We start from the raw sequence: 27,695 nt of genomic DNA, 5'->3' as shown, positions 1-27,695 counted from the left end.
TGCGTGTACCGTTGTTTTCGGCGCAGCACCAGCCCAAAGATCCAGGCTGGGAGGGCAAACATCTCTCGCGTCATCTACCCCAGCCCGGAGAGGGAGGGGTACCTCGTTCGTGCCTTGTATCCAGCAACGCACCGGAGAAAGGCGGATGAAGAGTACACCAAATCCCGCTGGTATTCCTTAGGAAGGCGTATAGCGCGAGTGAGTGCCACGATGGCAGGTGACATGGTAATGTGGTGCCTTTCGCTTCTTCTCTCCGTTTGATATCCCCTGTCCAGAGCCATTCGGCATGCTGACGATTGCGTAGTGCCACGTCGTATCGCAAAGAGCATAATTGCCCGCTGAGTTTCTCCCGACACTGAATGATAACCAGCAAAAGCGGTCAGCTCTTCTTCATGGCTGAGCTTGCTTCCATCTCGACAATGATTTCCTCCCGTCTTCTGCGCCTCGGGATGCTCCACGTGCTGGCACCTGTAAGGTGGCATGCGGAGAATTGGGAGACTTTGTAATTGTTGAAAGTCTTCAAACTCATCAAGATCAGCCCTAGCAAGGCCAGCAAGCTGTGATGATCTTCTTTGATGCTGTCTTCCCTCATGCCCTTTCCTTCGATATATCTCGTGTGCTAAAAGGCGAATGGCAGCACAGTGACACGAACAGGAACGACAAGGAGTCGTTCAACGCAATCGCATGTCCAGATGCAACGGGTCCAGCATGCTTCCCAAGAGTTTGTGCTTCAAGCTCTCTTTCTGTATTTCCTTCAATCTTGATGTTCCTTCCCTTTGGTCCTTCCGCTGTGTCGATATATCTCTTCTTCGCCATGTATTCTCTGTTTCAGGATCTGAGAGATACGCGAAGATTTGCCTCGAGCTCTCTTTCCGTCAGTACCAATTCTCAACGCTGAGTACTGTCGGTCCAAGGACGATGATTTGGAGAAGAGATACGAAACCCGCTGAGAGCGGTTGAGAGGTATAATCTGCTTTTCAATTTCAAAAGAAAGGAGAACCTCAAGGCTCTCGTGGGTATCATACGAGTACTGTTTTCAACATGCCATGCCTTTCCCTCTTCATCCAGGACGCCGCGCTATGCCTTCAAGGAGACCAAAGAGACCCTCTATGGGACGCAAGAATCACCAAAATCGCCAGACCAGAAGGATCAGGATTACCAGTCCCAGGGCACCGAATGGGCCGTACTGCTTCAACAGCAATTCCCAATTGATCCGGACAGCGGCACGCTTGTACTTGGCGGAGTCCTCTCGCAGTCTGGAGGACATGTCACCTACGCACGGTATGTTAGCAGGCTTTCATACCTCATACATCTCTCCTTCATTGTCCTCATGTATACGCACCCATCTTCTCGAGGGAGTCCCCTCGGTACAGCAAGTCCTCGATATTCTTTGTCATGACTTGCGTGACATCTTTGAGCTCATCGTTCAGCCGGCTTAGATTGTCCGTTGCTCTTGAATCTTGATACGTCTTCTTCGTTCGTTCGATAAAGCGGTCGAATTCGGAGTATGCGTACGGTCGGAGCTGGGGATCGAGGTAGTCTTCGCGCTTGTACGAGGTCTGGAACTCGGCTCGGACGTCTTTGAGGTAGGTCAGGGCGAGTTTCTTGGGGTAGCTGCGTTCGGTGATGGCGAGATAGGCGACATTGTCGTTCAGAACGTAGCTGCCCTCGTGTCAGTCTCGTCGCTCTGCGGTCTCTTGGGGGTGGGGGAGGTGCGGACTGGATGGTATGCGCGGTGCTCTCTATCGACGCTCGCGGCTCCGACGAGGCCGTCAGCTTCTTGATGACGGCTCTGATCTGCGATTTGAGCTCTGCGAGGTCTTGCATCTGCTGGTCGTCGACGCTGGCGACCAGTGTCAGGCCTGCATTGTCACGGGTAAGTGCAGGTCGCGGAGGTCTGTGCTGCGATCGGCTTACCGTCCAGGCGCACGATCTGGGTGGTGTAGATCATGACTGCGGTGCTCGATGACAGCAAGAAGATGTCAAAGAGAGCAGCAATGAACTGTCAAGGTGTTGTCTGGCAATGGTAACACGGTGGCAGCCAGGTGTCGTTGAATTTAGGATGGAGCCTGCCCTGCACGAGCCGGAGTTTGGGGGCGGCGATCTCCACCCTGCCATTTCACCACCAGCTTCTCGACTACAACAACACCGCGACAGAACTCCAACCGTCGCCCTGCGAGCGACTGCGGCGTGGAAATACTCTGCAGTTTCGCCCTCAAGCGGTAACGGTAGGTCAACACATTCCTTTCATCATGGGCGGCGTGCAGCCGAGCCAGGAGCCGGGGACGACGGTGACACCGCCCCTGCCACGGACGACTGCATCGGATCAAGCAAACATCACGCCGGAGGATGAGTCTACGCTGTCAGAGCTGGACTCTCCATCAGATCCGTCACAGTCAACCATGGCGGCGTCGACTCAGAAGCGATGGCTCACGCAGCCAAACTCGAAGATCGCCAAAGCAGACCTCCTCGTAAGTACTCCAAGTCGCTGAATTCGCGCACAGGGATCCTAATTGTACAGCGAATACTCCGTCAAGAAGATGCATGGGAGAGTCTGCCGCGAGAGGTCAGGCAAAATCTCTACAATTTCTTGCCACAGCCGACAGAAGGAGAGCCCGCCCACAACGTGGACGTCCATCCTCTCAAGACGCAGTACAAGCAGTACATCGAGGATGCCATTCGCACGTGGCAACAGGATCTGATCGACGGAAGGGAAGTCCAGTCATGGCGTGAGCAGGCCATGCAAGTGGAGCAGGATCGGCAAGACGGCAAATGGGATGATTTCAAGGCCTATCAGAGGGAGGCGGACTGGGGCGATGATGGTGAGGATGAAGACGGCGAAGGCAATGATGTGAAGAATGACACGAACGGTGTGGCGACGAACGGTGCGGCATCTGAGGACGAAGAGGATTCCGAGGGAGAGGAGATCGAGGTGAAGCCGAAGTCGTACTTGACCATGGGACAGAGGGTCACCGCGAAGAGAGTCATCGCGGATTCAGATGATGACACTGCCTCAGAGGCTTGAATATGGCAAGACCAGGTGCAGAGGCAACGATTCAGGACTTGTAAGAGCTGGCCGGTGGCAAGCACCGAGTTCTTCGATGAGAGCAAGGTCAGAGCAGTCTTTTGGACCAGATTGATACAGAAGGTCCAATTGTCTGTAGACTCACGCAAATGAGAAATGCCTTTGACTTCACATGTGAAAGTCGTTGTATCAAGCAGTCTCGTGAAAAAATGTTTGAGAGAGAACAATTTCTTTCCAAGCTTCCCACCTCCGCACTTTCCAACAGCCATCATGGCTCCAACACCTTCACTCCAACATCGACGAACCCACAACTTGCTACTCATCTCAAAATTGCTGAACCAACGCGATGCATCGTCACCGTTCACCCTGATATTCGATAGCCTCGAGCAGTCGGGAAAACCGCTGTTGGCCGAGTACGTGAAGCGAGCAAATGTAAGCCTATCTTGCAGGACGGAGCCCAAAGACTTTACGATAAAGAACGAATCCTGATCTTGGCTTCTTAGACTTCCAAAGTACAAGTCGTCTTTGTCTCGTTTGAGACACTGCGCAAGCCGCGGGATGTTGATGTCTTTGTCGAGGCCTGGAAACAGAGTTTGCAGGCTTGGCAGAAGGCCGTGGTGGATTGTTTGAAAGTCGACCAAAGTCAGAGTGAGTCTGGAGGGAAGAAGTCTTCAAACGTTCATCGTACGAGGTTTGGCAATGGGCTAATATGACTCTGCAGAAAAGCTCTTGGTCTTCGACAGTCTCAACACTCTGGCCGCTACACAAAGCTCAAATCTTCCGGGTCTGCTATCAGCCTTCATCACTCCAACTACGTCTCTGCTCGCACTTTACCATACCGATGTCCCCATAGCAACGTCCGGTCCTGGAGGTCGAGACGCATACTCACCTTCAGCTCTGACTCTGCTGAGATACTTGGCTACGACGATCTTCACGACTCATTCCATACATCACGTCCTGGCAAGGAAAGCAGCACGGGACAGGAGCTTTGCAGAACCATCGTTTGGTCTGGAAGAAGGCGTTGAAGGCGTCTTGCAAGGCCTGGGTGCGAACGGGTCTGATGGCCTGGTGCTGGAGATGGAGCATCGGAGGAAGAGTGGAAGGGGTGTGCGGGAGTGGTATTTCTTGCCCATACGAGATGATGTTCTGAAAGCCACGCCATCGGTTGGCAGGGCGAGAGAGATTGTTACGTTACTCGAAGACCATCCTCAATACCGATCGCCGGAAGAGTCGACCGCTGGTGCTCAGGAAGGCGATGGAGAAGCTGGAACGACATTTGAGCTTGGTCTTACCGACAAGCAGAGACGTGATAGAGAAGGGGTCGTCCTGCCATACTTCGATGCGCAGAAAGGTGGCGGAGAGGGAGGACGGATTCTGTACGACATGGGCGAGGAGGATGACTTTGATGAGGAAGAAGACGAGATATGAACGGAGAGCTACATCTTCAATTGCAACTACATCTATCTTCTCCTCCTGTCAATTTCGAGCTTTAGACATCAAATACTGACGGCCTGCAAAAATCTTGGATGTTGTGTGCACGGAAGATCGCAATCACGTGATTTATGTGGTCCGTGCGTTGAACTTCTTGAACCTCGAATATGCGAACGAGCACGCGGCACTCCACCAACAACACAACTCTCTCCAACAAGTCGCAGTCAACATGGAGCGATCTGGTCGGCGCGACGATCGCCGTCCTCCCAGGGACGACAACCGGAACCACCGCCCAAAATACGGTATGCTGGAAAATTTGCGATTCGAGGCAGCACACACTGACAGTCGCAAAGAGCAGGACAGGTCGAGATCACCACCACGCAACGAGCGCCGAGATGACCGCAGAAGAGAACGCTCGCCGCAGAGAGGTCCTCCGACCCGAGGCGGGCCACCTTCACGCAACGACAGAGGCCGCGATCACCAGCGCGATCGTGACTCAAATCGAGGTGGACCGCCTCCGCGACGACCCGGCGACAGGACGGATGGCAGACCGAACGGTGCAGCTCCAAAAGCGCAGCAGGGAGGAAAAGGACGGCAAGAAGCAGACTCCAAGATGCAAGACGCCAAGATGCAGGACGTGCCAGAGGATGAAGACTCGGAAGCTGAGATGAACCGCATCATGGGCTTCAAGACTTTCCGCACCACAAAGAACACCAAGGTTCCCGGCAACGACAAGAACTTTGCAGTCTATAAGGTCAAGAAGGCAGAGTACCGCCAGTACATGAACAGAACGGGAGGATTCAACCGACCTCTTTCTCCGTCGAGAGTATGAGCTGGGGTTCTGGTTATGATGTTATTGAGCGAGGCGTTACGGCGGGTTGGACACAGCTGAGATACCCCAAAAATGCAGTCAGTCGAGTCTTCCAAATTGACCATCCGTAGAGAGAACGAGAGGAAGATTGCCCAGACTCAAGCATCCAAGATGAGACATATTGTACGACACTCTTGGACCACGCTGTCCTACACGATAGAAGTACCCCTGACACGTGCTGCCGCTGACAACGCACGTGGTGATGACATTCTGAACGGCGGAGAATTGTTGCTTGAAGTAATGCCAAGCTGATTCTGTCCTCACCTACGTTTCAGGTTGACGTTTGCAAGCGAGACAATCTACACGAAGCTACACCTCTACTTGGCAACCAAAACCTTCTGCATCGGCAAGCCGTAGGCCGTATGGATCGTCGGCGATATATTGCCATACCGAACTGTCGACTTGGGGGTGGCGGTTATGCGCAGCGCCGAGCACCATGATACAGGTGGGTCTGGCCTAGAAGACAACATCCCTCACGTTAATGTGCGGGCGAGGAGGCCACACGCCTGGTGTGATTGCTGTCGTGTAGTACTGCATGCGGCATACACGTAGATGATGGGTAACACGACCCAAATGGGCTTCACATACAACAGATGAAAGCGCAGCCCAAACAGCACGAAAAGAATTGAACATGGCATCTACAATATGCGACCAATGTCGAGCTGGACAACATCTGATGGAGAAACTCGGTCCGTCTAGCACAGACATGGTTGTGTTGACGCCGTTGTGCACGCATGTTGTATAGACGATACACACATGGCACGACAGCCGCCTTTGCGCCAGCGGTCTGGTCAACGACAGGCAAGTATATAGCCATCGTCGACAGCCCATTCTCCTACTCCCTATCAGCAACAACCTGCACTTCATACTCTTCCCAGTCTCTCGTTCACAGCCGTCGATCGGCTCTTCCATTCTTTTCGTGGCTAGGTCCATACATTCGTTGAAGAAAAACAAAACCGTCCTCTCCGAACAACAAGCAACCATGCCTTCCATCGCCAACATCGCGGCTCTGGCAGCCCTCTCCGCCATCCCTCTCGTCTCCGCCCACGGCTACATCGACGGCATCACCTCCGGCGGCACGTACTACTCTGGCACTTCCCCCAACTGGGTCTACAACAACGCAAAGCCCGACACCGCCGGCTGGTACGCCAAGAACCAGGACAACGGCTTCGTCGCTCCCAGCACCTACGCCAATGGCGACATCACCTGCCACAAGGAGGCTACGGTCGGTGGTGCTCCTGTTCCGGTCGCTGCGGGCGATACCATTGACTTGACCTGGAACACTTGGCCAGAGTCTCACCATGGTCCTGTCATCAACTACCTTGCTGCTGTCGATGGCCAGTTCAGTGCGGTCAGTAAGGGTGATCTGCAGTGGTTCAAGATTGCCGAGGAGGGTCTCATTGATGGGAGCACTGCGCCTGGCAAGTGGGCGACTGATACGTTGATCGGTGAGCATCATCAAGCGGTGAGGATGAAGTAGTACTGATAGATGTCGCAGCCAACAACAACACCGGCAGCTTGACCATCCCATCTGACATCAAGCCCGGCAAATATGTCCTCCGCCACGAGATCATCGCCCTGCACTCCGCTGGGACTGAGGACGGCACTCAGAACTACCCTCAGTGTAAGTATTGCTCGCACGTCCCCCAAAACATCGTACTGATATGTATACTAGGCATCAACGTCGAAGTCACCGGCTCTGGCACCGCCAGCCCCTGCGCCGACGGCACCGCCACCTGCAAGACCGGCACTGAGCTCTACACATCCACTGACGCTGGTATTCTCGTCAACATCTACCAGAGCCTGGCCAGCTACGAGATTCCTGGCCCAGCTCTGTACGGAGCCGCTAGCAATAAGAGCGTGAAGAGGGCCGCAATGTCGTTCAGAGCTTAAGTGGGATACGATGGTGGTTTGGAGAGGTACGGAAACAAGGTCGCTGGTTGACTTGTCTGGTCGAGTTTGGTGTTTGTTTACGTTTAGAGTTGAAGTGCGGTACACATTGTTGCATCCCTCTCTTCCTCATTCAAACCTCCAAGAACTTCTCGAACCTCCCCGGCGCCCTCGCCCCCTTAACCTCAATCCTCTTCAAAACCTCATCAAGCTCCCTCCTCTCCTCCTTGCTCAACTCTACCACCTTCAAGTTCTCGTCCACCCTCGCAATCGAACTCACACTCGGAATCGGCACTACCGGCGCCTTCTCACTCCTCCCCAACCCCCTAACCCACGCAATCGCTACCTGTGCGACTGTAACGCCCTTCTTCTCCGCAATTTTGCCCACCTCATCGACGAGCTTCAGATTCTCCTCAAACGCTTCCTTTGCGAACCGCGGGAAGAACGTTCGTCGATAATCATTCTCGGGAATATCCTCAATGCTGCGAAACGCACCACTTAGGAACCCCTTCCCCAGCGGACTATACGCCACAAGGGGAACTTCGCACTCCTCGCAAGCCTCCAAAATCCCATTCGTAAGAGGATCCGTAGAGAATAGACTCAACTCAATCTCCGCCGCCGCGATGGGAAACACCTTCGATCCCCGCCTCACACTCTCCGCACTACACTCACTCAACCCGACACCACCAACATTCCCTTCCTTCACAAACTCCGCGATCGCGGACACAGTCTCCTCAACGGGGACATCCGGATCCAATCTCGCGGGCTGGAAGACGTCGATCTTACATTTTCCGTCCAGAACAGCGAGACATTTCTCGATATTCTCCTTCACTCCCTTCGCATCATTCTGCGCCGTGGCAGTGGCCATATCGAAGCACGCTTTCATGCTGATGACGACTTTGTCTGCGTCTTTGGGGTACTGCGTGAAGTATGCGGCGAGGAGGTGGCAGCTGTTGTAGGTCGGTGTGCCGTAGAACCAGCCGCCGTCCCAGAAGTTGCAGCCGGCTGTGAGAGCGGCTTTCATGGTGGCGACGGCAGAGGAGGTGGGTGGGTGTTTTCCTGGGTGCGTGAGGGCCATGAGGCCCATGCCGATGGGGCCGATGGGCTTTCCTGCTATGGAGGAGGGCATTTTGGATGGAAAAGGAGAGATGGCAATGGGGTGATGAGGGCTGAAGATGGGATTGAGATGTTTTGAGAAGAAGAGCAAGTACTTTCACTTACTTCAATGGTTCTTCCCCGCTTTGCCACTCGGACGTTGCGAGCAATGTCCATATCGTCTCTGTCAATGTTGTCAATGGCGTGAAGATGTTCGCCACAAGTGTGAACCGCTTTCTCAGAGAGGATAGTCAGGCTAAGTGAGCGAGGGCGTGGTTAGGGCAAGAGTAGAGTTTGAACGGGATCGGCGATGGACAGAGGCCGATCCGCTCAGCCTCGTTATTATTTTAGGAGTACGAAAGACTCGATTTGGCTTGGGATGAATGCACTCTTGAAGTGAAGCACACTTAGCAGGACAATCAAGCCTTTGGGTGGATCATCAGGCAGTGTCCAAACCTTTCCTGTTCTCCGTCGCTCATGCTTCGCTCATCGCTCATGCAGCGCCCAAACCAAACTCTAACCCAAAACGCCCAAAAGCCATGCCATGCTGAGTCTGTGTCGTTCTCGAACCGACGTAAAGTAATAATAGGCAAAGCATGGTCGCTATTGCTGTCGTTGCTGCTGATTTACGGCGGCATTATCCTTTCCACTTTCGGCGTTCTCTCTGGCGTTCGTAGCAAATTCGCTGATTTTAGCAACCTAAAAACCCAACAGTAAGACATTGGACGCCAAAACAACAACAATCCCATAGAATAAGAAATATCTACCGCGCCAATTTCCAAAGTCGACTCACCAGGTCCTCGATCTTGTAGGGTTTGCTCATCACGTCGTCCATGCCGCTCTCCATCATCTCGTCTTGCTGCGCGCCGCGGACGTTCGCAGTGACGCCCAGGATCGGTATTCGCTCGAGATTGCTGTCTTTTTCGAATTTTCGAATCGCCCTGGCGGCTTCGTTCCCATCCATCACGGGCATCTGATTGTCCATGAGGATGACGTCGAATGCGCTCTTCTCTCCTGAATCTGGACGGGGTGCGCTTTTGGCGGCTTCGACGGCTTCCTGTCCATTGTTCGCTGTCGTGACGTTGAAGCCTTTGGCCTCTAGCTTTCTGTAAAGTATCTTCTGGTTGATGATGCTGTTGGAGGTCAGTATAATCGTAATTACATTTACCTTGACGCTTGACTTACTTGTCTTCCACCAAGAGCACATGCGCCCTTGAGCCCTGTTGATTAAAACTGGTAACAGGTCGGTCGGGTTCGTCAACGCCAGGTGATGCTTCAGAACCAACGTCGCGAGACACCATTTTCTCGCTACCCTGCTGCACGGTGGAGAGCGAGGGTCGAACCGCGTTTTCAGACCCGCCTTTACCAGCTGCATTGCCATCTTCATTAGTAGGGGATCGTATGCTTTCGAGCTGCTCCTTTTTCGACCACTTCTGTTGCGGAGATTCTTTATCGCCAGAGGTCCATGCAAAGGGCTCCTTGGAAATCGTTTCGTCTGGATTCTTCTCCCTGAGTTCATGGATTTTCTCCTTCACCTTTTCTTCGTTGTCCTCATCTTCTAGCTTCCCTGCATCGTCGTCTTGACCGTCAGGCGGCCCTTCGATGCGACGGGCTCTGAAGTAGAATGCGAAAGTACTCCCCTCACCCTCTTTCGACGAGACTCCTATCTCGCCGCCGTGTAGGTGACAGATCTTTCGACTGATATTTAGTCCAAGGCCAGATCCCCCGTACACTTCCTCTGTCCTTGGCGTTGCTTGCCGAAATCGCTCGAAAAGCCGTTTCTGTCCTTCAGCGCTGATTCCAATTCTGAATGGGTGGTCAGCACGTATCGATTCTGGACATGACTTCCACTGTCCACTCACCCTGTATCTTTCACTGCAACTGTAATGTACACTGGATCGCCGCTGCCCCATTCAGTGCTATTAGTTGCGTCCATCTTGTATGCCACCGAGTCGCTCTCGAAGTAGACAACATCGCGCGGGTACGATGGCGGTCGCTCTTTGCTCGCACCAATGTAGCAATGTACCTGCCGCTGGCCTTCGACTTTGTTCGTGAACTTGATTGCGTTTGTGATCTGTGGATGAGTAAGCATTTGATAAACTAGATAACATCCATGACGTACCAGATTGATCAGGACCTGAGATATTCTAGCAATGTCTGCCAGCACCCAGTCCACGTTGTATTCCTGGTAGGTGTCGTCGGTCGTGGCGCCAAATTTAAGATTCTCTTTGCGAAATTCGTGCTGGAACATCTTCAAGGTACTCGCCAGCTGACGGCTGGGTTGGGAGGGCTTGGGTTTTAATGATAGCAAGGAGGCGTCCAATTTGCTGAAACTGAGCACGTCGTCGACAATGTTCTTCTGGTGAGTGACACAAAGATGGATCGTCTCGACCGCCTCCCGAATGATATTAACAGCGATCCCTTCGATTTGCTTATTGTCCCGCACTGCGTCGCTGATCTCCTCAGCACAGTGGAGGACGGCGGAGAGGGGATTGCGAATCTCATGGCTTATCATATCGAGAAATCTTTCCTGAGTTTGTTTTCTCTCTCTCGCTTGGTTGGCGGCTTCTCTCTCCGATATTTCGGCCGACTTTTCAGACGTGATGTCTACGATGCTACAGATGAACCCTCCATACTCGCGCAGACTGACGTGTTGGAGGTTCTCATCACCCAAGGGAGTTAGTAGCAGAAGTCGCCAGGGATGTTTCGCTCCCATGGCTCTGAACTCGGTACGCAACTGCTTTTGTGACGCGAACGCCTCTTGATACGCTTGCATGACCCGATCGTAGTCGTCTGGGTGGATAGACTGCGGCCAGCTGGTAAAGGCCTTGTGATCGTTGCGGCTGGTCGTTAGGTCGTAAAAGTGTTGGTTGACGAAGACTGCCTGGGCGTTTTTGTCCAGTATGGCAAGACCCGACGGCAGCATCTCAGCAAAGCGGCGGAAGAATGGATGCTCGTCAATAGGTGTATTGTCGACGGTTCGAGCGACGTCTCCATCTAGCTCACATTCGTTGCCGCAACACTTGCCGTTTGCTCCATTGCTGTCACTGGAAAGCTGCAGTGATTGATAGAGCATGGGCTGAGGCAGTAGTTGGACCAATATGCCTTCTGCATGCCTCTGGCTCGCCGCAAGCAAAGGGCTCAGGATGGCGGTCGAGGCCTGCTTGATAGCCAGCGCCTTCTCCTTGATTAAGTCGCGGCTCTGCACTTCTTTCGGTATTCTCCCCTCGGCCACGCTGCGGAAGATGTCGACGATGGCTGGCGAGAGTGAATCCCTTTGGGGAAGCCCCTGTTGGTGAATCTCGGCAGCATCTTGCCAGGCGTGGTTGTGCAGCAGGATGTACTGGTTCCCCCAGAGGATGGCAGCAGGATACGGGAGGTTTGATACGGTCAAGACATGTGCTTTGAGAGCAGAGGGCCAGTCTTGGAAGGGCCCGAGGGCGCAATTGTGCCAGACATGGTCGTCGCCGGGCAGCTGGTGGATGCCGGCGTCGTCAGTATTGGATTGGGAGGTGTCCTTCATTGCTTCATGTCATGCGGGATCGACAGCGTGGCAGACCAGGTCTTTGGCAGAGGCCGGTGTCGGTCGGTGAATGTGCGGCTTTGCTTTGCGTTGGACGTACCCTGGCCAGGTCGAGTTCCAACTTTGGCAGCGGCCTTCGATGACGTTCTCCACGCTCACGGACGCTCACGCCCACGGACGCTCACGCCACCAGCTTTTCATGGTCATTTGATGCACTTTTCATTGTTTCTCCATCATTCTTCATCACATTCTGCGGCTCAGCTAATTAATACATTCATCACCAATGTCAATACAATCACCAGTATTGACCGCGTTTTTTCACGTTCGCGTCACGCCGAAGTTCGACCTCCGTTCCCTGACGCGAAAATTCAACGCCACTACCAGCTGTCAACATGTGACAGAGCGCCACCGACGTAGCTCATTCAGGAACAGGCGCATCGGCTGCATTCAGTGCAATGCAGATATACGCGTAGAATCCGACGTAGTGAACCAACGCCAGTGTCCCGTTTCTGCCAAAGGCTCTGATGCTCTTGTCCCAGAGCTCTTGCGGCAGCGGCCCTGGAGCGCCACAGAGCCGTACCGCGACATCAAAGGCCAGACTACAGTTCTCATTGAGATCCTCCGGTTTGTGGCCTTGCTTGATCACTGCGACCTGTTCTTTGCTGAGGACTCCCGCGGCGGTGGCAACTGCTTCGTGGGCATATAGCTCATATGCGGCTTGGAAATGACCACCGCAGGCAAGTATCGCGGTCTCCTTGACATCGCTCGGCAACGGCAGTTCTCCAATGCTGTACACCAGTTGCATGCCAAGCTTGCCAGTCTTTGGGGCCGCCATCAACAGCGGATAAGGACCGAGCCAGGACCCGTCCTTGTCCTTGTAGAGGAACCTTTCGCCGTTCTTGCCAAAGCCATGCTCAGCAATCTGGGTGAAGCTGCAGATAATACTGCTCAGCATGTCAATAGTCGTTGAGCACTCGCTGATACTGACTCGTCGTAGTCTGACTTCTCTTGCGAGGAGAGCTGATCTCTCGGCTTCGATGGAATCCTGGAGCCCATGTTGATGCGATGCAATCGAATCGGCAAACTCACGCTGTGTGGATTGATCAGGAGGCACCGTACTTATACTGCTCTCATCTTTGCCCTTATTAAGCTCTCGAGGTTGCATCATTAGTGGAGGGGAGTTTCCTGTTCCTAGCTCAGCTTCACGAGCTCTCGACTGACAACTCCGAGGCGAACATGTTGCACCTCGTGTCTGCCAAACAAGAAGATGAGAGAGTCTGCAGAAGATTCCACTTATCACTGTAAATTGGGCGGTTGGGAAATGAACGTTCCGAGACGTTTGACGTTGCCGGACTCCGCTCCGTGTTCATGGCCTTCACGCGTACTTTTTTCTATCAACAAAGTCCCACTGCCTTCGAAGACACCCTCTTCATCACGCCCACTCAAGACGAAATCTTCAGCACTTTGGCAATCTCCTCCCTCGACACGCTCTTCCCCAGCAACCAGGCGAATCCGGCGATGGTATCTATTCTGGCACGGTCTGAGATCTCAATCCCAGGCATGAGCATCCAATGCGCATGTGGACACCCCGGATAGAAGTCGATCTTGGTGGGCACACCCGCCTCCTTCAGCATCTCCTCGTATATCAAAGCATCATCCCGCAGCGTATCCTGCCCATCAACCTGAAAATACGTCCGCGGCTGGCCTGAGAGCGGTGTCGTGGAGTTCCCCGCCCAACCAAGATCCGACTTTCGATCCCAACCACCCATTTGTCTCATCTTTAGCCTCTCCTCTTTGGAGACTTCAGTCACCTTGGCGTTCTGCTCGCCGGAGATGAAGTACTCTTTGTACTTCTCTGGCACAATGTCATCGTCGAGTAGAGTCGGCACTGCGAGCCATTGCCCCGTAAACGGATGCGCGATCTTTTCTTCTTGGAACTTGCGTGAGAGGACGGCTGTGATGGCGCCTCCAGCAGAGACACCGCCCATGATGAATCCCTTCGTTGGGTCGGCATTGAGGATTGATCCAGTCGTATTTTCCGCAATCCACTTCAAGCTATCCCATGCATCGAGCTGTCCCGTGGGGAACTTGTTCTCGGGAGTAAGCCTATAATCAATGTTGACCACAGTCGCCTCAAAGACTTTCGCAATGGTGCGAGCTTCGTCCGTGAGCTGATCCTTACTCCCGGCGGCAAACCCACCACCAAACGCCAGGACTACCAGTGGGCCAGGCGTTGGGTGGCGAGGCTTAATCACCTTCAAGCTGTTCACGTAGCCATCACGCATCTCGATGTCGTGGATGAACTCTTCAAAGTCACCGTGGATTGGACCGAGCTTCTCGAGCGCTGCTTTCTCCATTGCTTCGATGACTTTGCGCATGACCAGTGGGTCGCGGGATCGCTCTCCAGGTGGGTTCTTCTTCAGATACTGTTGACTATGTCAGTTGCTATCAAATTTCGATGCCTGTAGTCGGCAAACCTCAACTATCTGGGGATCTGGCTGCACAGCCTTTTCACGTTCTTCTTTTGAGAGCAACATGGCTGAAGATCTGAGGCCCCCCTGTTCCTGTCTATAGTTATTTCGATGTGCTGTACTGTTAAATGTGAAGTCCAGCGATGCAGGAACCGGACAGTGGAAAGCTCTATGAAGACGGCAAGTATCTAGGTATACTATCTGCAGGGACACCCCACACCCCACCCAAATACTACCAAAATCACACACCTTTCGAACGACTTTTATTCACATTCCTCGGACCTATTGGGGTGTAATTAAGTTGAACAAGTCCAATGCACCCCCTAACCGCTACCTAACCACAAACCCGAACTTAAGCCTCCCTAACCACTGGCCCCGGACAATAACCACCTAACCCTTTGCTCCGGAAAAGGATGTCAGCCTTAGGCAGCAAGATTTTGTGTGAGGCGCTGTAGTCCGGGGCTGGCTGTACCATCCTTCTTCCGCTCAAAGTGAAATTCATCCCCATTACTTGTCGGCTGTCTAAGCAAACCAAAGTACTACGCAGAGTTCGGTCGTGCTAACAGTCGGAGAGAGGGTTGTCGATGCCATGCGTTCCACTTTGAGCGGGACGACGAGGGTAGTCCGATGGAGTGACGGGGAGAGAAACCGGAATATCCACGATTTCAGAAGGGATGTGTCAGAGAATAGTTAACCCCTCACGATCGTACCGCCCTGGAAGCGCTAGAAGGCCAGGGAACGCAGCACGGTGGCTTTAATTCGACATTGCATGTCGCTTCCGCAAGCCCCAGGATCTTCTGATAGGATAGGCCTCTTATCTCTCCTTCCTTCTTGGGCCAAGCGTCAGGATACGACGATCCACTTTGGCTCGATTGGCTAGCACTTCGCACTTTTGTGATTTGGAGGTGGTCAGAGCGGATTGCTCAGCCCATGGGCTTCTTTTAGCGATGCGTGGTCCTTGCTCCTTAGAAATAATGATGGTCGCACGCACACCACACCCACCCAACATGAAGAAGCAAGAGGACCGATCAGGACATTGCTCCATCTGAGCGCTGCCAACCAATACATACATGATTGTACGGTAGTCAAGTAATAATGTGTGCGGCCGGAAGCTTCGCCAGTTTCGAGGCAGGTCAAGCTTTGGGTCAAGCCGCGCAAGCCTCCCCGGCTAGATAGGCGCGAGTAGCTTGGACCTCTAGTAGGGGGAAGCGAGAACGCATCAAGCAACCCAAAATAAATATCACTTCTGGAGAATTCACGTACCGGAGCGAGTACCGCAGGCAATCCGATTGACCGAAAGGTAAAGGGGCACCGAGCAACACCAACAGTAAGGCCACGATTTCCAGTTTGAAACAACCGGAAGCATCGCAGGAAGCGCTATGCGTTCTCGCTTCTCCTCACTGTACTACCTCCAACCACGTTGCAGCGACTCTTCTGCCTACTCAATTGAGCGCAGTGCAGGGCAGTGCCGAGTGCAACGATGCAGGGCCCACGCGACCTCGTGCGTGCCAGCGAGTAGCTTATTATTATACTACACCTAGCTCGCTGCTCTCACCAAGCTCAGCTCTTCCCTGTAGTAGATTGCTCTTGTTTTGCTCTGCTCTGCTATAATGAGCCTCGCACACGCTACCGCCGATATCGACTCCGAGCAAGGGGGGCTTCCCGACGAGAAGCAGCATTCGCATGACCTCAAGGAGCATCTCCATGGCCACCAGTTCAGCACCGAGCCTGAGGACGTCGCTGTCGTCCATTCGGATGAGAATGAGCTCCACCGCAGCTTGAAGGGCAGGCACATGCAGATGATTGCTGTGTACGTACAGGTTCCCTGCCACGCGCGATGCGCATCATGTACTCACATAGCCACGTTCGCAGTGGTGGCGCCATTGGAGCTGGTCTGTTTGTCGGGACGGCCGGTGCCTTTCAATCCGGTGGACCTGCTTCCGTTCTGATCGGTTTTATCATCGTTGGCTTTATGATTTACCTCATGATGCAGGCTCTCGCAGAGCTCTGTGTCATGTATCCAATCAACGGTGCCTTCACCATGTACGCCGTGCGCTTTATCGACCCCTCCTGGGGTTTCGCCGTCGGCTGGCAGTACGCCGTCAACTGGCTCACTATCTTGCCCTTCGAGATCTCGGCGGCTTGCAACATCATCCATTACTGGCAAGGCTCTCTGGACATTAACGATGCTGCCTGGATTTGCCCCCTGTTGTTCGCTCTGATCTGTATACAGTACTTTGGCATCAAAGGATACGGCGAGGCAAGTCAACAAGACATACGGCATGAGAGGAAAGGCTTCGCTGACTGAATCAGGTCGAATTCGGTCTCAGTATACTCAAGATCACGGCTTGCACCGGTTTCATACTCCTAGCTATCATCATCAACTGTGGTGGTGTACCGACTGACCCCCGAGGCTACATCGGCGCAGCCTATTGGTACACTCGACTCATGCTTATCTGGCTGTTGTGCCACTGACTGATGAGAGTAGGCATTCGCCTTACTCGGCCTTCCTCAACGGCTTTAAGGGTTTCTGCGGCGTTTTCGTCACTGCATCCTTTGCCTACAACGGCACTGAGCTCACAGGACTTGCCGCAGCGGAGACCAAGAACCCCCGAAAGGAGATTCCACGAGCGTCGAAGCAGGTCGTCTTCCGGATCGGACTTTTCTACATCCTTACCCTCTTCCTCATCGGCATCTGCCTGCCCGCAACCAGCCCGCTGTATACTGAGAATGCCACTGGGGGTGAATCGCGACACTCTCCGTTCGTGCTTACTATTAAAGCGGCCAACATCAAAGTTCTGCCGTCCATCTTCAATGCCGTCATCTTGATTTCAGTGATGAGTGTGGCAAACTCTTCAACTTTCGGCTTTACTCGTACCGCTCAGGCGTTGGCAGCAAATGGTACAAAGTTCACGCAGCGAAGCAAGATCTCGCTAACTGATGCTCGCAGGTATGGGACCTAAAATCTTTGCATACGTCGACAGGAAGGGACGACCCCTTGCTACCACGGTCGCGCAGCTTTTGTTTGGATGCCTTGCGTTCATCAACCTTGCGAAGAAAGGCGGCACCGTCTTCAATTGGCTCTTAGCGCTGTCAGGTATCGGCTCATTCTTCGTCTTTGGAAGCATCGCTGTTGCTCATATTCGCTTCCGTTTGGCCTGGTAAGAGTTCACCGCTGAGACTGCACCTGCAATGATTGACATCTTATAGGTCCTACAACGGCCATTCGAAGGACGAGATTCCGTATAAGGCAGCCTTTGGTGTCTGGGGCTCCTACCTCTGCGCGGTCCTCAACTTCGTCTGCCTTATGGCGTCGTTCTACAACGCTCTCTATCCGGTGGGAGGACCGACGCTAAATGCCGAGAACTTCGTCGAGGGCTACCTTGCTGCGTTCTTCATGCTTGCCTTGTACATTGGCTGGAAGACCTACAGCTGGTTCGCGATCCCGGCCCATCGACCATTGTACATCAAGATCAAGAACATCGACATTTACAGCGGCATGCGAGAAGAGCAGCGAAGAATCATCAGCGGCGAGGGTGTGCCCGAGGAAACACGCCGCGCTAGCGTCGCTGAGATGCAAGAGGAGAATAAGAAGAACCATTCTTTGAAGACGCTCCCAATGCGAGTCGTCCGAAGCCTGTTCTGAAGCGTTGCGCGGAGCATTGTCCGCGTTGCAAGACGGCAGAGTGGCAGGAGCGGATGGTGAAGATGCAGTTGCATTATTCATGGCGCCAACAGCGACGGCATCTTCTCGTATCAACATAGGTAGCCCGCTTTCTGCCATTGCCATTGCTCGTATTTCACTCATGATATATTTCGCGTGGATCAAGGCGGCGGCTGGTATGGGTACGGGTATGGCGCTCTCCTTGCTCGAGTTCTTCCTGGGCGATGTTGCCGCATGTTTTCTGCAAGGATTGCTGCGCTCGAGATCGCCCTTTCCACTGCTTGCGAATGATTCCACGGCAGGATCGTAGTCATCATCTTTGTCGCGTGAAGCTGTTCGCTCGTCTACACCATCGAAGAAGCGCCCCGCCTTCAAGAAGACCACATGTCACGGCCATCTCAGTCCCCCTTGACGAACGCCCGCCCCAGACAGCTCCACTGCTGCGGGGTTGCTCGAGTTCTGAATATGCTGTACTTCACTACTCACGACGATATAGTCCATAGGGTCAGGTCTTTTAGAGGATGGCAAGGTCAACGTATATACTTCCCATGACGAGTAAGACGGAGCCAGGTTCGATCGAGAGCCTATCGGATTGAGAGTGCTGCCGAGACTTAAAGGACTTGCCCGTCTGGGCCAGATCGGAGTCGAACAAGGAGCTTCGACGCTCGATAGGGCAACGAAGCGACATGACTTATCAAAGCTAACAAGCCGATAAGTCTTCGAGTATGAAGTTCAGGACTGAGCTGTGCAACACCCGCCATCTGCGACTCAGACATGGTGGAGCAACTCGCAGATATGGCATATGGTCAAACCTGGGAGGCCAAGGCAAAAGGTGCACGAGAAGCCCGAGATGCATCACTGGCCAAGGTTGAACCTGCTCTGCAACTTCCAGATGGGTTGGCTACTAGCTCCCAACACCTACCCGTCGAACATCTCACACCTCGCGAGTATGACTTGACAACGAACTACTCTACCCTCGAGCTGCTCAAGAAACTTCGTGACAAGACACTGTCTGCAGAAGAACTCACAAGGGCGTTCCTTCGCCGAGCTGCGATTGCCCAGCATGCTACAAACTGCTTGACAGAACTCATGTGGGATGAGGCTATTGAGAGAGCCAAATATCTGGACTCATTACCCGAATCCCTGGGTCCTCTGCATGGTCTGCCAATTTCCACCAAAGAACATCAAGGCATGCATTTGTATAACAGACCCCTTGATTGTGCCTACGTCTCATGGATTGGGACACCATCACCACATTCACCCCTCAATCAGATTCTTTGGGACGCCGGATGCGTCTTCTACGCTAGGACGAACCAACCACAGACTCTGCAGTGTATCGAAACGAACAACAACATCTACGGCAGAACAGTCAACCCCTGGAATCGTAACTTGTCAAGTGGCGGAAGCAGTGGAGGCGAAGGCGCGCTCATTGGGATGCGTGGGGGTGTGCTGGGTATCGGCGGTGACATAGGCGGCTCTGTAAGAGTCCCTGCAGGAAATAATGGGCTTTACGGATTCAAGCCAGCGGCAAAGCGTCTTGGGGTGGCTGGCATGACCGCAGCTATGGCTGGGAGTGAAGGGGTTCTGGCTACATATGGGCCTATTGCTACTGACAGGGAAACTATCGATCTGTTCATGAAAGTTGTCCTCGATGGCCAGCCTTGGAAGATAGATCCTTCTTTGGAGACACGATTCTGGAGCCCGATGACCATTAGCAAACCACTCAAGATAGGAGTCATGTGGTCAGATGGCGTTGTCCAACCACATCCACCGGTCCAGCGAGCCCTGCAATCCGTCGTAGAATGTTGCAAAAGAGCAGGCATGAAGGTCGTCGACTGGGAGCCATTAGACCACGGCCCAGCCTGGGACCTATACATCTCACTACTCTACCCGGACGGTGGTGCAGCCGCCCGGCACCCCATCGACGCATCAGGAGAACCCATGCTCCCACTCATCAAATGGATCACCGTCGATCAGCCTGAATCTAAAGAACGCACAATCCACGAGTACTGGAGTATCGTCGCCCGTCGTGAGACGTACAGAGCTAAATACGCCGCGCACTGGAACTCTACGTCAGCCGACGACGAGCAAGAAGTCGATGTCATCCTCTGTCCTGCCGGACCTGGTGCTGCACCTCTTCATGATACGGCGAAGTATTGGCCGTATACGAGCCATTGGAATCTGCTCGACTATCCCGCTGTGATCTTCCCCAGTGGTGTGTGTGTTGATCCGGCGAAAGACGTCAAAGACGAGTCATATCAGCCTTTGAATGAGCAGGATGCGTATAATCATGGGCTGTATGATCCGGAGAAGTCCGCGGGCGCGCCAGTGGGATTGCAGGTTGTGGGGAGGAAGGGAATGGACGAGTTTGTCATGGCTGCGTTGAGGGAGATTGAGGGGGCTATGGGAAGATGATAGGGACAGGGCCAAGCGAGGGTTTGTTCCAGTCTCGCATCCGAATAAGAGAGATTGAATCCCATGCACGAAAGACTCCTTGACACCAGACGTCCATAGCAGCCTCAGCAGGTCTGTATGGCCAGTTTCACGCCCACACATGCACCCAGTCCATTCTCCGCATCTCCGTGAGAACATTCTCTTGAGGGCCCTACTACTAGTGCTTTCTTGCATGTGCAAACATGTCTGTATATCTCTGTTCCAAAAGGGGCTTTGTTGGGGACATGGATACATCAAGCGCCTACATCCAGATTGATGCAAGGAAAGAGATAGCCTCGTCGTCACTTCAACAATCACTGAGCACGCTTCACCCTCATCATGACGGATCAAGCCCTTCCATCCACCTACAATATCAAGTTCGCCTGCGGTGAACGGACGTTCAGCATACCCTGCAGCCTTCTACAGCCTTACCCAGGCCTGCTCGAATGCTTCCGAAACCAACATCGCAGTGACTCCGAAGGCTTCATCAATATGAATGGATTGCCACCTGAAGTCGTAGACTGCCTCGTTCAGTACTTCAGAGCACAGGACTACGCCATCTCCGACATTGGCCTTCATGGACGGCAGGGTGCCGGCATGGTTGGCTTGGAGTACACTGACACGAAGGCCGTGATAGCGCGAGGCAAAAAGGCATTCTCCATTCAAGATAGTCTGAAGCTTCATGTTGACGTTTTCGAGATGAGTATCAACTACGACCTCGTTGGACTGCAAGACAAAGCCGTTGCGAAGTTCCACCAAGTACTTCGAACGTCGAAGTGGACCATGGCTGACATCCTTCCATCCATTGATTTTGTCTGCGACTACTGCAACCACGACAACAATTCGGAGATAGATTCTCTCCGCTGTGTTGTTCTCGACGCTGTTCTCCCTGTAGCAGATAAGCTGGTCGAACATACCTGGGGACGAGATAATGAGGAAGAGAAAGGAAAATACTACGGCTTCTTCAAGGATCTTATCTGGCTGTTGTCGATGAAATCGAATCGTGGATTTGCGGTGACGGAGTGGTCTGGAGAAAGCGACGGAAAGGGGTATAAGGAGCAGTGCAAGAAGTGTGAGAAACGACACTCATCAATGCGTCGATTTTGATGACGGATAGGAAATGATACATAGCAGCATGAGCAGGTTGTTGTGAGGCGGCCATGGAATTCCTTGCCCAAGGTTATGGAAAGGGGGCGGATGGGAACCTGTCTATCCTCCACACAATTGAGTTCTTTCACACCTTACACGTTCTGACAATCTTCGATAGAAAGACCTCTCACAGTAAAGTAACAAGCGAAGTAGCAAGTGAGAGAGCAAGTAAAGTGTTGTGACATGATGCAGGCGGTGCAGTTGCTAACGATCGTTCCATTGTGCCACGAATGTATAGGCTTTGTGACGTCTATCTTAACCAGACTGAATGCTCCTAATAGCAGGCAGAGCCAACGCCAGGCCTCAAGATTCTCTTTGACTGCTGAGACCTACGTTCAAACATATCTGAACCGCTCAATTTACTTCGTGGCTCTGCATATGTGATCGCCACCTCAAGCCAATGTAGGCGGTTCGCAGAATACCTTCGATCATTGCCTCTGAAGGCACTTCGTTCAATTTGCGTTTTGACATAACGGACAACGACCACAGTCATACAACACCAGATATTATGACCTTTCATTGCGGTGTTATCATCTTCGAAATACGACGTGCTCTCGTAGAACCCCACGAAGGCTTTCTCGCATACTTTGATAGCCTTTTCGAAGACTGTAAGGAGGCAAGATGGATCAACGATTCATCCAACGCGGTAGACTGTCTATTGCAATACTTCAACACATCAGACTATGCCCTATCCAACATACGTTGGCCAGAACAGAGTCATGAGGGGGAGAGTGCTGGGGCAGAAAGTACCGAGCAAGAGGATGATGAGGAACAGCATGCTCAAGAAGATCACGAGGAAGAAAGCGAGGCTGAAGAAGGCGATCCCGAGGAGTACGACGTGCAAGAATGGGGTACTGACGAAGAGATTGATCATGTCGAACGACAAGAAGAAAACAAGGGCACGGAACACTCCAATGGAGAGCTCTCGACCCTATCTATTGAAGATGCTCTGAAGCTCCACGTCGAGATCTTCAATCTTGGAAGCGACTACGACTGCGTCGATCTTCGCGACAAAGCGGCTAGCAAGTTCAAGGAGCTGCTAGCCAAGGCAGATTGGAGTATCGATCAAATCTTGCCGGCAGCGCGAGAGATTTGGGCCAGCAACTTTGTGGACACATCAGAACTCCGAAGTATTGTCTGCCAGTGGTTGACCCCTTTGGCGGGTGACCTGGTCACTAATGATATGTTCACATCGGAGGTATACCAAGGCACTCGGACGGACCTTCTTATGGATCTCGTGCTTGAAATGTACTATCAGATGGCAAGTAGGAAGTCGACGAGTGGGTTCGAATCAGATGGGGTTGAGCAGGAGAACTTCATTCCTGAGAGACATTTTGATCAACTTGTCGAGAAATTGAACCTTGCAGAGGGTTTCGGAACCTCTCGAGGGCGAATCAAGGCCGCAAGCAAATCCTCTTTCCATGCTAGCTAGATAGTTGGATGAATCAGAGAGAATCCACGGATATTAGTGCTTCACGAGCGTCATGCCAGAGAAGAAAAGGTAGATTCACCTGTGTTCCTCAGATCATATGAGACATTCTGGCATCAGACCGTTGTTTCTTGTCCATTCTATTTATGCAGCAAAAGACCAACAATGGTCTTTGTCACATCCACTTCTATATCAATTGAAGGTATACTGAATCGCTCTTTTCTCTTGCAACAAGTCTGAGCAACAACAAATGGCGAACATCTATCAACGGAGCTTTTTCGTTGGAATGGCCAACCTCCAGGCCAGTAGCAAGTACTCCGACATGAGCATTCGCTGCGACGGGTACGAGTTCAAGATCCACCGTGCTATAGTCTGTCCGCAGTCCCGATGGCTTTCTGCAGAAGTCTAGAGCAGGCGTGAAGAGTCATCCAGGATCATTCATCACACAGAGTATAATGCTGAGACTGTGGGCCGGATGATCAAGTTTCTCTACACTCAAGACTACGATCCGCCAACTATTCCCAAGGACGACAAGTTCTACAGAGCAAGGATGCGTGCTGCTGGTGTTACGGGCGCTGACCAAGACGATGGAGAGATCGTGACTTCAACGAAAGAAGACCTCATTGCTTATATCCACGTCCACGGCATTGCTATATATTATGGCATACCACAGCTCAAACTCCTCGCCACAGAGAAGTTCACAAACGCTCTGAGCATCACGCCGTGGCATCTCGAACATTGCTTGGAATTGATCGACAATATCTACCAGCAGCCTGTGGGACAAACATCCAGGCTGCGTTCGCTGATTACGGACCTCGCCTCGAATTATTTGGCTGAGTTGGGAAATAACGAGCCTTTCCTGGCAGCCGTTGAGCAGCGTGCGTCCATCGGTGCCTTCTATGCCGATCTTTTACCTGTGATCAAAAGTCGAGTTGTGAAGGGAATGCTGGTCGGAAAAAGGGTGCAGGAGATCCTTCGTCAGAAGCTGCGGGGTTATGAGCAGGCTCAGAAGGGGGATGGAGGCGGCGGTCAGGAGGGTGATGACGAGGGTCAGGATGGCGATGAAGACGATGATGAGGTCGATGAACAGGGCAAGGAGGCTGATGAAAAGGGCCATGACGGTCTCGAACAGCATCGAGAGGATAAAGGAGAGGACCTCGACCATGAAGAGGACCAGGAGATTGACGAAGAGGGCCAGGCCGATCCTAAGGAGCAAGTGGAGGACGATGAAGAGGGTCAGAATGAAGAAGAAAAAGAGCCGCAGCGTGAAATCGAAGTCGTGGATCTGACGTCGCCCTGACCGCAAGGTATCAAACGCTAGAGTTGCGGCCAAGCAGCTCGTACGGTAGCGAAGAGATGTTTCTGGGGAAAGGAATTGAGTGGCATGTTGCCCGGCCAACATGAGGATCGTTCATATTGAGGTATCAATCGAAGAGAGTCTACAGACAACCATGATAAAGTGTTACTCCAATGGTATGTCCTTCCACGAACCAAGGCTCGAAGCGCATTTCAGTCATATTCAGCTTTGTTTGACGGGATCAACGCCCCTTGAGTGTTCGTCCTCTCCCAGCAACATTTTCACAACACCAAAAGCCATGCTCGTGATCGGATACAAACAATCAGAAGAAGAGCAATTCATCGTCTTTCCAGCCATTTCCCAGCAGGGCCTGATGCACGCTCTTTTCCAGCGCCTCTGGACCGCAGACTAGTACCATCGCTTCTCCATCCGCATGCAGCTTTCGTCCTACGTGTTCACTGAGTAGTGGCGCTGCGATTCTCCCTCTCAATCCCGTCCACTCCTCTGGTGCCTGCGTCAAAGTGTACAAAAGTCGACATTTCTCCGCATTGTCCTTGGCAAAGCCGTCCAGCTCTGCCTTGCACAAGATGTCTTCCAGTAATCGATTGCCATCCAACACCACACATTTCGTCTTGTCGTCTCGGTCCTGCACCACAGCACGGAAGACCTGGTAGATTGGGGTGATCCCGCTTCCTCCACAGATCATGTAGAAAGTCTTGACGTGCCTCTCGTCTCCATTCACGTCGCATCTGCCTTTGCCGAGATACTGGAATTTGCCAATCGGGCCCTTGAAGTCGACGTAGTGACCGATAGGTAGGGAGTCTAAAGCTTTGCTCATCTTCCCTCCCGGACGATCGTTCGTATCAAGGTAGAGCTTTACGAGAACGTCCATATACCCTCGTTTGCTAATCTCAGAAATTGGGGTATAACTTCTGATAATCGCCTCTCGCGTGGCAGGATCGCGTAGTCGGATCATGAGATGCTGGCCAGTAGGAAGACCAAGGATCTGATCGTCGTGCTCGAGTTTGAAGGTGAAGATGTGGGTGTCCCAAGAGACGGACTTTTTGGTGCGGAGAATGGCTTTCTTCCAGGCTCGAGAGGAGAGGAAAGACGGTGATGGTGGGGCGTTTTCGTCAAGTGTGATATCTTCGCCGGCGAGAGCTGCTCGACCTTCTTCGTCGAGGCTGCCGATGTGATAGTCGGGCATCATTGATTTGGCGGTCTCGCTGTCTGTTGCAATGTTAGCGCAACTATCACTGAATTGGCTTTAGGAAACTCACGTATTGCCATGAACTCGTCAGAACAGTCTAAGCCTGCCGCAGATGTGATGCTTGTTGCGCCGCCAGGATGCTCTTTCAAGAATGCTGTCCCATCGTAAACCTCGCCGTTGACCACAAACCACGGCGCGTCTTCTTTATCGTGTTTTCGTAAATCGTCAATCGTAATCTTTTCATTAACGCCGTCCTTGGTCATCTTGATCTCTGCCTTCTCTTCTTCAATCACCTTCGGACTACTCTGCCCTTCGATCTGCTCACCCCAGAAGCCATTGGTAAGATCGCCGCCCGACTTTTTCACCCTCTCCATCCAGCCTCCCGGCATCAAGGCAGGCTGTGTGGGGTGCTCGAACCGGAGATGACCATCTTCTTTGCAAATCGCTATTCGATACCAAGGGTTGTTCATCATGCCAAGCACACTCCAGTACAGATCTCGAGGCTGCAGGTTCATACTTTCGTCCATCGCTCGGCACAAGATATCCTTCGCCCCGGCCAATTCAGCAACAGACATGTCGAGCTCCCAGAAACACCAGCAGAATGAGGCTTCTCGCCATCCAAAGTCCAGGCTTCCGCCATATAGGTGTTGGGGACTTGCGTCTCGGTATCGGTCTTCTGCGTAGTCAATATTTGCTAGTCTCCAGGTCTTCCCTTGATCTAAAGAGATCTCGACTCTGGTCACACGACGTCCACCACCTCCATACGCATATCCTTTCACTCGGTAGTTCTCCGAGGACTCGGTCATCGACAGTCGCTCGTCATGTGCTGGATATGCAATGGCCGAGTTGGTACTGAGGTCGTAGATAGCATACCGCTCGTCGGTCCACCATTCGGGCTTGTTCGCGGACTCCTCAGGGGACACCATCGTTGGCAATACCCGGTTGTCGTAGATGTGATACCAATTATCACTCGGTTCGGCCGTCACAATCAACTTCTTCAACCACTTCACACTTCGTCCACCGATCTGTCCTGGGATGACCGCTCTCAAAGGCTTCCCATGATCCGGTCTCAACATCTCACCATTCATCCCATGCGCCAGCATCATCCCCCGATTCTCGTCCATGACCCAGTTCAGCTTGACAGAGGTGCCATAGTAGCCGTTGGGGAGCTTATCTGCACCTTCCATGCATACGTATCGAGCACCTCTTTTCGGCTTTGCTCTCCGAATAACGTCGGCCATTAGGACGCCCGTGAACAAGGCAGTAGAGACGCCTGCAGCGCCCCATGAGAAACCTTTGGTCTTCCGTACCACATTCTGCTCCTTCCTCCTGTTGCCTGCGCAGACGAGAGTGATGGGATAGGTTTGCTGCTCGTACTCCTCCATCAACTGGCGTAATGTGAGGGTCATCGGCCGGTCGACGAGTCCTTCCACCGTAAACTCCCAATCAGGGATTTCCTCGTCCCTGACTTGCGGTACATGACCGTGATTTCGAACGTAGAAGAGTTCCGGACTGGTGAGGAAGCCCTCATTGAATAGATCGGAGAGAGGCGCCTCAACATTGAACGGGTGTACGCCAGTCAGTCGTATCAATCTAGGATCTCGTGGAAGCCAGCTATCGGGAGTCTTCTTGTCTAGTTCCAGTACCTGGGTGGGTTCTAATGTAGGAGGTGCGAGAGGAAAGTCTGAATTCGCTTGTTGAGAAGATGAATCGCTCTCTGCTTTTTCGCTGTCAGAGTCGGGAGGTGTTGGAGGAAGATGCGCCGGGCGCCATGGCAACTCCCTGGGAGTCTGTAGATTTATAGGTATGCTGCTCATTATGAAATACTGTTGGATTGAATATTGCACCGTAAAACCTTCGAAAGGGAAGAAAGTAGAAATGGCTGAAAGATGATTCGTAGTGTACACAAATCAGCCAGCGAGTGACGAGATGCCCGACCTTCCAGTGTAACTCGAGCAGGCTCATTACCTAGTTTAGTGGATGGCGCGTCTAGAGCGGCCTGAGCCTTGTTGCGCCGCTCGCCCACGGAAAACCACTAACGAGGAAATGCTCGACAAAAGAAAGTATTTGGCAACAGAATCGCGATACCGCGGAGGCGCATGTTCGTCTTGAGTTTTGGCTAGGATCGAGGTCCGGGATCTCCTTCTAGAAGACGCATCTCCAGGCCTGAGGTCCGTCTCTGAGTGGCCCCGACTCTCTTATCTTTT

The 27,695-nt window shown here is 52.7% G+C and overlaps 15 protein-coding genes across 15 annotated transcripts; 9 read left to right on the top strand and 6 right to left on the bottom strand.

Moving 5' to 3' along the window:
* Window positions 1-1,123: 1,123 nt before the first annotated feature.
* M409DRAFT_70936 (uncharacterized protein) lies at window positions 1,124-1,951 on the bottom strand (the record flags this gene model as incomplete). Its single annotated transcript, XM_033818970.1, has 4 exons — window positions 1,124-1,272; window positions 1,343-1,662; window positions 1,721-1,862; window positions 1,918-1,951. The coding sequence occupies 4 exons, from the start codon at window positions 1,949-1,951 to the stop codon at window positions 1,124-1,126; spliced, it is 645 nt and encodes a 214-aa protein (XP_033660519.1).
* A 301-nt stretch (window positions 1,952-2,252) lies between these two features.
* On the top strand, window positions 2,253-3,025 carry M409DRAFT_29948 (uncharacterized protein; the record flags this gene model as incomplete). The annotated part of the gene is made up of 2 exons (XM_033809689.1): window positions 2,253-2,471; window positions 2,522-3,025. 2 exons carry the CDS (start codon window positions 2,253-2,255, stop codon window positions 3,023-3,025), a joined length of 723 nt encoding a protein of 240 aa, XP_033660518.1.
* A 270-nt stretch (window positions 3,026-3,295) lies between these two features.
* Window positions 3,296-4,453, top strand: M409DRAFT_60697 (uncharacterized protein; the record flags this gene model as incomplete). The annotated part of the gene is made up of 3 exons (XM_033814553.1): window positions 3,296-3,457; window positions 3,529-3,673; window positions 3,747-4,453. The coding sequence occupies 3 exons, from the start codon at window positions 3,296-3,298 to the stop codon at window positions 4,451-4,453; spliced, it is 1,014 nt and encodes a 337-aa protein (XP_033660517.1).
* Window positions 4,454-5,069: 616 nt separating this feature from the next.
* On the top strand, window positions 5,070-5,288 carry M409DRAFT_37894 (uncharacterized protein; the record flags this gene model as incomplete). The annotated part of the gene is made up of 1 exon (XM_033810823.1): window positions 5,070-5,288. One exon carries the CDS (start codon window positions 5,070-5,072, stop codon window positions 5,286-5,288), a length of 219 nt encoding a protein of 72 aa, XP_033660516.1.
* A 1,021-nt stretch (window positions 5,289-6,309) lies between these two features.
* M409DRAFT_29945 (lytic polysaccharide monooxygenase) lies at window positions 6,310-7,220 on the top strand (the record flags this gene model as incomplete). The annotated part of the gene is made up of 3 exons (XM_033809688.1): window positions 6,310-6,775; window positions 6,826-6,951; window positions 7,003-7,220. The coding sequence occupies 3 exons, from the start codon at window positions 6,310-6,312 to the stop codon at window positions 7,218-7,220; spliced, it is 810 nt and encodes a 269-aa protein (XP_033660515.1).
* A 130-nt stretch (window positions 7,221-7,350) lies between these two features.
* Window positions 7,351-8,346, bottom strand: M409DRAFT_29944 (uncharacterized protein; the record flags this gene model as incomplete). The annotated part of the gene is made up of 1 exon (XM_033809687.1): window positions 7,351-8,346. The coding sequence occupies one exon, from the start codon at window positions 8,344-8,346 to the stop codon at window positions 7,351-7,353; it is 996 nt and encodes a 331-aa protein (XP_033660514.1).
* A 569-nt stretch (window positions 8,347-8,915) lies between these two features.
* M409DRAFT_29943 (uncharacterized protein) lies at window positions 8,916-11,835 on the bottom strand (the record flags this gene model as incomplete). Its single annotated transcript, XM_033809686.1, has 5 exons — window positions 8,916-9,011; window positions 9,106-9,445; window positions 9,498-10,118; window positions 10,175-10,386; window positions 10,435-11,835. 5 exons carry the CDS (start codon window positions 11,833-11,835, stop codon window positions 8,916-8,918), a joined length of 2,670 nt encoding a protein of 889 aa, XP_033660513.1.
* A 418-nt stretch (window positions 11,836-12,253) lies between these two features.
* On the bottom strand, window positions 12,254-12,891 carry M409DRAFT_60692 (uncharacterized protein; the record flags this gene model as incomplete). Its single annotated transcript, XM_033814552.1, has 2 exons — window positions 12,254-12,779; window positions 12,824-12,891. 2 exons carry the CDS (start codon window positions 12,889-12,891, stop codon window positions 12,254-12,256), a joined length of 594 nt encoding a protein of 197 aa, XP_033660512.1.
* Window positions 12,892-13,277: 386 nt separating this feature from the next.
* M409DRAFT_29941 (uncharacterized protein) lies at window positions 13,278-14,372 on the bottom strand (the record flags this gene model as incomplete). The annotated part of the gene is made up of 2 exons (XM_033809685.1): window positions 13,278-14,261; window positions 14,313-14,372. 2 exons carry the CDS (start codon window positions 14,370-14,372, stop codon window positions 13,278-13,280), a joined length of 1,044 nt encoding a protein of 347 aa, XP_033660511.1.
* A 1,544-nt stretch (window positions 14,373-15,916) lies between these two features.
* Window positions 15,917-17,952, top strand: M409DRAFT_70928 (uncharacterized protein; the record flags this gene model as incomplete). Its single annotated transcript, XM_033818969.1, has 6 exons — window positions 15,917-16,116; window positions 16,179-16,566; window positions 16,620-16,741; window positions 16,795-17,207; window positions 17,257-17,467; window positions 17,517-17,952. The coding sequence occupies 6 exons, from the start codon at window positions 15,917-15,919 to the stop codon at window positions 17,950-17,952; spliced, it is 1,770 nt and encodes a 589-aa protein (XP_033660510.1).
* A 792-nt stretch (window positions 17,953-18,744) lies between these two features.
* Window positions 18,745-20,385, top strand: M409DRAFT_60689 (uncharacterized protein; the record flags this gene model as incomplete). Its single annotated transcript, XM_033814551.1, has 1 exon — window positions 18,745-20,385. One exon carries the CDS (start codon window positions 18,745-18,747, stop codon window positions 20,383-20,385), a length of 1,641 nt encoding a protein of 546 aa, XP_033660509.1.
* A 357-nt stretch (window positions 20,386-20,742) lies between these two features.
* Window positions 20,743-21,510, top strand: M409DRAFT_60688 (uncharacterized protein; the record flags this gene model as incomplete). Its single annotated transcript, XM_033814550.1, has 1 exon — window positions 20,743-21,510. One exon carries the CDS (start codon window positions 20,743-20,745, stop codon window positions 21,508-21,510), a length of 768 nt encoding a protein of 255 aa, XP_033660508.1.
* Window positions 21,511-22,060: 550 nt separating this feature from the next.
* M409DRAFT_60687 (uncharacterized protein) lies at window positions 22,061-22,984 on the top strand (the record flags this gene model as incomplete). The annotated part of the gene is made up of 1 exon (XM_033814549.1): window positions 22,061-22,984. The coding sequence occupies one exon, from the start codon at window positions 22,061-22,063 to the stop codon at window positions 22,982-22,984; it is 924 nt and encodes a 307-aa protein (XP_033660507.1).
* A 247-nt stretch (window positions 22,985-23,231) lies between these two features.
* M409DRAFT_29936 (uncharacterized protein) lies at window positions 23,232-24,281 on the top strand (the record flags this gene model as incomplete). Its single annotated transcript, XM_033809684.1, has 2 exons — window positions 23,232-23,323; window positions 23,396-24,281. The coding sequence occupies 2 exons, from the start codon at window positions 23,232-23,234 to the stop codon at window positions 24,279-24,281; spliced, it is 978 nt and encodes a 325-aa protein (XP_033660506.1).
* A 319-nt stretch (window positions 24,282-24,600) lies between these two features.
* Window positions 24,601-27,305, bottom strand: M409DRAFT_29935 (uncharacterized protein; the record flags this gene model as incomplete). The annotated part of the gene is made up of 2 exons (XM_033809683.1): window positions 24,601-25,508; window positions 25,559-27,305. 2 exons carry the CDS (start codon window positions 27,303-27,305, stop codon window positions 24,601-24,603), a joined length of 2,655 nt encoding a protein of 884 aa, XP_033660505.1.
* Window positions 27,306-27,695: the final 390 nt, after the last annotated feature.

Source organism: Zasmidium cellare (assembly GCF_010093935.1).
Source record: "Zasmidium cellare ATCC 36951 unplaced genomic scaffold M409scaffold_57, whole genome shotgun sequence".
NCBI classification, from domain to species: domain Eukaryota; kingdom Fungi; phylum Ascomycota; class Dothideomycetes; order Mycosphaerellales; family Mycosphaerellaceae; genus Zasmidium; species Zasmidium cellare.
Note: the sequence above shows the minus strand (reverse complement) of the source record. Positions and strands in the feature narration are given on the sequence as shown.